This window comes from Mus caroli, chromosome 9 (genome assembly GCF_900094665.2).
Source record: "Mus caroli chromosome 9, CAROLI_EIJ_v1.1, whole genome shotgun sequence".
Lineage (NCBI taxonomy): Eukaryota > Metazoa > Chordata > Mammalia > Rodentia > Muridae > Mus > Mus caroli.
Genome location: NC_034578.1, coordinates 17,889,286 through 17,895,111, shown reverse-complemented (window position 1 = coordinate 17,895,111; position 5,826 = coordinate 17,889,286). Strand labels below are relative to the sequence as shown.

The following is a 5,826-nucleotide window of genomic DNA, read 5'->3' as shown; positions in this document are numbered from 1 at the left end:
AAAAAAAAAAACTTGTTTTAATTGTATGGGTGTTTTGCCTAATTGTATGTGTGTGTAACAGAGGGTGTCTGATCCCTTGGAACTGGAAATTATGAACCATGCGGGTGTTAGGACTCAAACTCAGGTCTTCTGAAAGAACGCATGTTCTTAACCGCCGAGCCACTGCTCCAGGCTTATTTCTTTGTTTCTCTGTTGTGTTGTACACACACTCATGGTACACGTGCTATGGAGTGCAGATGGAGGTCAGAGGATAACTTGGGGATGACAGATCTCTCTTCTTCCAAGTGGGTCCCAGGGATCAAACTCAAGTCCTATCAGGCTTGGTGGTAAGCACCTTTACCCACTGAGCCATCTTGCCAGCCTTCCTCCTTTTTATTTTTTTAAGCTAGGTTCTTGCAGTAGTTCCAGCTGGTCTCTCAGACTCACAGTAATCCTCCTGCCTCCACCTCCTCAGTACTGGGGATTATAGGTGTGATCACCCTAGCCAGTTAATATTCGCTTTTTCAGTTGATGGTCTCAGGTGTTTTGTTACCATATCAGAAAGCTGACTTGGTAGCCCAAAGGGATACTATCAAAATGAACTGAACACCCAGTGAGTTTACCTCTCTCTCCCCCAAGCGCTTGGCCAGGGTTCCCACAGATCAGCCATGAGATCCTAGGGTCTCTAACATGACACTTAATAAAACCTCCTGGTGAATGACATCTGAGGACACAACATGCCCATCACAGTTGGCAGTGTCTATGGATTTACAACAGGTCCTGGGATAGGTGTGACCTGTTGTGACATGAAAGGAAGAGCCAGAGAACTCTGTGTAGTTAGTTATTCGGCCCACAGCACTTGAGCTGCGTAAGACAAGGAGTACTGGTGACTCCCCGCAAGGACTTGTGGGGTGGCTCAGTGGTGGGGACACGTGTTGCACAAGCATGGCTTGAGAGAGAATCCCCAAACCTTGTCAAAAGCCAGGCACGCCACGTGTGCCTGCAACCGCAGAGCTGGAGGGCAGTGACAGGGGACTCGCTGGATGCCGCGGCCAGCCTGGCATCCGGGTTCAGTGAGAGACCCGGTCTGAAGGGAACAGGGGTGGGGGCATGCTGGAGCAGGACACTTGATGTGCTTCTGTGGCGTCCACACGCGCACACACCTGTGCACACTCGTTCACATTTGTTATTTAAACAATAAAGCGACACCAGGGAAACCAGTCTCCACAGAGTTGCCACACTCCTCTCCCAGGGCTCCCACTAAATGTCCCGACACCATTTCATGGGGTAGAAACTAGCCTCTTTGCCCTGACTCACAAGGTCTTTGCCTCTGTCACCTCCCAGTCTGATCTCAGGCTGGTGTTGAGCTCATGATGATCCTCCTGCCTCAGCCTCCCAAGTGCTGAGTGACCCACCACATCAGTTCTTTTACATACAATTTTTGTTTTGTCTCACAGTGTAGCCCTGGCTGCATGGAGCTGGTGATGCCTCTGGATCGTACAGAGATGCTTCTGCCTCTGCCTTCTGGATGCTGGGACTAAAGGTGTGTGCCACCACGCCCAGCCTAGATTTTCTTTATTTTTCATTTATTATTATTATTATTATTATTATTATTATTATTATTATTATTATTCCACCTCTGTTCCACTACATGGTGTATAGAGCGGGACAACCTCAGGAGTCAGCTCTCTTCTCCCACCACGTGGGTCCCAGGACCTGGACTCAGGTACACAGCCCTTTTACTACCAAGCCATCTTGCCAGCTTTATTGAATCTTTACAATCCATGTTGTCTGAATCTGGACATGGAGCACTTCAATACAGAGAACCAGCAGGGGCTCATTTCTCTCTCATGGTGACTGACGGTCCATCAAACTTGGTCAGGGCCTTGAGATTGTCTGCTCAGAAGGCTGGAGAGTACTACAGGCTGTAAACCTGCACAGGGTACTCCTGCAGGAGGCCCAGAGTCATCTCCACCAGAGCCAATAGTAGTGAGGTCCAGGCCGGGCCACAGGAGACTTCCTTTTTTAAAAGTTAAAATGTGCCTGGGAGAATAGTTTGGTGGCTGTTTGTCTAACTGTGGGTCTTCCTTGGTTCCGTCCGCAGCACAACAAAACAGTTAAATGATGTTTCCCCGTTGTGTCTATTTCAGTGGTACTGTATAATAAAGAGCACGACACACCCTCTCTGTGGCAATGTTCCACTGTGAGTGAAGTCACCAGGCTCACTGCAATCCCAGTGATTCCTCCTCAGGGTCAGCAATGTGTGCTCTGAGGCCATCTCCAACCTTCCAAGAGAGACCAGAAGCAGAAGCAGCAAAGGGAGCCACTGATGGAGAGAGCCTCCTGCCTCCATTCCCTCCTTCTCCCTCCCTCCCTCCCTCCTCTCTCGCCCCCTCCGTTCCTCCTTCTTGCCCCCTCTCTCCTCCCCACTTCCTCCTTCTCCCCTCCCTCTCTTCCCATCTCCTTCTTCTTCTCTCTTCCATCCTTCCTTCTCCTCCTTCCTCTCTTCTCCCTCCCTCCTTCCCTTCCTTCTCTTTGTTTCTTCTTTTCTTTGAGACAAGGTCTCACATACCTAAGGCTAGCCTCTGATGCACTATGTACCCAAAGCTGACTTTGAACTTCTCACCTCTTGAGTGCCAGGGTTTTGGTTTTTGGTTTTGGTTGTTGTTGATTGTTTTTGGTTTTTTTTTTGGGGGGGGGTGGTTTTTTGTTTGTTTGTTTGTTTGTTTGTTTCGAGACAGGGTTTCTCTGTGTAGCTCTTGCTGTCCTGGAACTCACTCTGTAGACCAGGCTGGCCTCGAACTCAGAAATCTGCCTGCCTCTGCCTCCCGAGTGCTGGGATTAAAGGCATGCGCCACGGCTGCCAGCCAGCACCAGGGTTATTAAGGTTTATTTCTTGGGGCTAGAGTAAGAATTGGGGGGGGGGTTCCTTGGTTACCTTCACTTTCTCTCCGTTTCCTCATGGTTCTGGGCTAGAACTGAAACATTCTGGCTGGAGAACAGGAGTCTGCAGACAAGCACATCTGGTCTGCCTGGTCACCTGCTCTTTCCTACCACCTGCAGGCCTGCTACTCCCCCTCTTGGCTGCCACTCCCTGTTCAGTCAGGTAATTCCAGCACTGAGGAGATAGATGCAAAGGGTCCAGAGTTCGTAGTCAACCTAGCTACTTAGTGAGTAGCCTAGCCTGAGCTACATGAGACCGCATCTCAGAGAGAAAGAAGACAGCATTAAATATTACTTTTACCAACCAAATTTCTCTTGGAACACTTTTTTTTTTTTTTTTTTGGTTTTTCGAGACAGGGTTTCTCTGTGTAGCCCTGGCTGTCCTGGCACTCACTTTGTAGACCAGGCTGGCCTCGAACTCAGAAATCCGCCTGCCTCTGCCTTCCGAGTGCTGGGATTAAAGGCGTGCGCCACCACGCCCGGCCTCTTGGAACACTTAAAGGCCAAGTTTAGATTTTGCTTTTTATATTATTTGTTTATTTATTAACACAGAGTCTCAATAAATCTCCAAACCTGATTGGGCTGGAATTCTTTATGTAGACCAGGCTAGCCCCAATCTCACAGAGACCCACCTGTTTCTGCCTTGTTAGTGCTGGGATTAAAGGCATATGTTATCACACCTGGCCTCCATTTTTTTTTTAAGTAAAGGTTTTGAAATACTGGAGTGGGCTTGTTGAAGATGTGGCTGAGTTAGTTAGCATCTTCCTGTCGTCCATGAAGTTCTCAGTTCAGTCCTCACCACCACACAAACCAGGCATGGTGGCACAGACCTGTAAGCCCATCACCAGGGACATGGAGACAAAAATATCAGGAGTTCAGGTCATCCTCAGCTACATAGGGATTGAAGGTCCTGTCTTTTAAAGCCTCCCCTGCCACAGCAATGGTACGGTGTCATCTTCAAAACGAACAGTCTAGAGGACCAACCATGAAACCCGTTCCTTTCCACCACTTTCCCCAATCTCCCCTTACAACACGCCAACTTACAGGGTGACTGGTCCTGTGTTTCATGTCCCAGTGTGTCAGGGTGACTGACCTCACAAGCTCTCTCTGCGAGGGTGGGTTTCCACTGTCCCTCATTTCTCTCACAGTGGCCTGACTGCCAGCGGCCACCAGGGTGGGCTTCCTTCCCTCGGCCCCTGCACACAGCCCTCATGTGATGCACCCACTGTGAGTTGGTGAAGCGAGACCTTGGCTCCTCATCCCCTTGAGCACAGTAACTCAGACACAGGTTTATTTTCTGGAGGTCAGAAGAGAGCTTAGAGGAGTCAGTTCTTATCTTCCATCATTTGAATCTTGCTTGGCGGGAAACCTCTCTTCCCAGGAAGCCATCTTGCTAGCCCCACCTTGTGTTTTGAGACAGGATCACGCACTGGCTCAGAGCTTACTGATAGGTCTAGACCGGCTGCCCACAGGTCTCAGAGATCCCATGGCCTCCACATCTCCCTGGTGTGAGATCACAGAAGTACACCACCCACCATGTTTGGTTCATACGGTGCTGGGGATGGGACCTGCTGGACCTGCAGCCTATGGGCTGAGCGTTCTCCAGGCATTTACGTGGGTTTCCTGTTTTGTGTCTGGCCCAGTAACCTACTTTTCCTGTCCCCATAGCGTGTCCTGTCATCACCTCCCAAGTAAACCACATGACTTGATTTGTTTTATTTTGTTTTTCATGTCAGGGTTTCTCTGTGTAGGCCTGGCTATCCTGGAACTCACAGAGATCCATTTGCCTCTGCTGGCATTAAAGGTGTGCGCCATCACCACCCAGCCACCACAGGACTGTTTAAAGCCTCTGTCTGAACCAGGATAGGAGAGTAAACCCCTCACTGGGGATTTTAGGCAGGGACTCTCAGCTAAGACATCTCTATACCCCTGATCTTCGGATATCTTTTACAATTTTACAAATGTGCCTACCTGCCTTGCCCATCACCTCCTGCCTCCCTGAAGAAGACAAGTTGGATGGTGGCAGGTCCCTGCGGTCCCCTCCCCACCCCAGAGTCCCCTGTCTCCATACTTCTGGGTGTCAAGGGAGGGCATGGAGTAGGGGTGGCTTTGGGGACAGACCTCTATGGCTTCTCTGTCTTTCCTGTAACTTAGCAATTGTGTGTTTACAAGTGGAAAGCATCCAAGCACCACAGAAGCCACCGACTTCAGCAATGACAACCAGAAACTGGAGAGCAGAGAGGGGCGGGGTGGGGAGCCTGCTCTGTAGATGCAGGGACATGGTGCAGAGGAGGTGGGGCAGAGGAGGGGAGCGCTCTCCTGGCCTGCCCCACTCCCACTCTGATCAGCTCCAGTTTGAAAGAACCCAGACCTGGGTGGGGTGGGAGGTTGCTGGGTTTTGTTCTTCCCAGATTGTTTCCAGGATGCCGGCTGGCCTGTTAGATGGGAAGCTATCTTGCGAAGCTGAAGGGCAGACCTCAAAGGAGGTGCATATGGTGGACAAGGTCGATGAAGAGGAAAGGACGATGAGAGCAGACAAGCCTCAGCCACCGATGGGTACCAAAATCAAACAAGGAAACCAGGCGCCTGAACTCTGCACACTTGAAAAGTGGAAAAGGGGGAAACAGAGACCCAAAGTCATCCTGGGCTACTTAGCCAGACCAGGGCCAGCCTGGGCTAGATGAGACCCTGACTCAGGAAAAAAGGAAAGAAAAGATCCAGGATGGGGGCTGGTGAGATGGCTCAGTGGGTAAGAGCACCCGACTGTTCTTCCAGAGGTCCTGAGTTCAATTCCCAGCAACCACATGGTGGCTCACAACCATTTGTAATGAGATCTGATGCCCTCTTCTGGAGTGTCTGAAGACAGCTACAGTGTACTTACATATAATAAATAAATAAATAAAT

At 50.1% G+C, this 5,826-nt stretch overlaps 1 protein-coding gene across 1 annotated transcript in view; it reads right to left on the bottom strand.

Moving 5' to 3' along the window:
* Nucleotides 1-641: 641 nt before the first annotated feature.
* Tspan16 (tetraspanin 16) overlaps nucleotides 642-5,826 on the bottom strand; it is a 7,082-nt gene continuing 1,897 nt past the window's right edge. Inside the window, 4 exon segments of the mRNA XM_021171930.1 lie at nucleotides 642-821; nucleotides 823-843; nucleotides 2,160-2,188; nucleotides 2,191-2,264. Of these exon segments, the coding sequence (XP_021027589.1) occupies nucleotides 642-821; nucleotides 823-843; nucleotides 2,160-2,188; nucleotides 2,191-2,264 (304 nt within the window).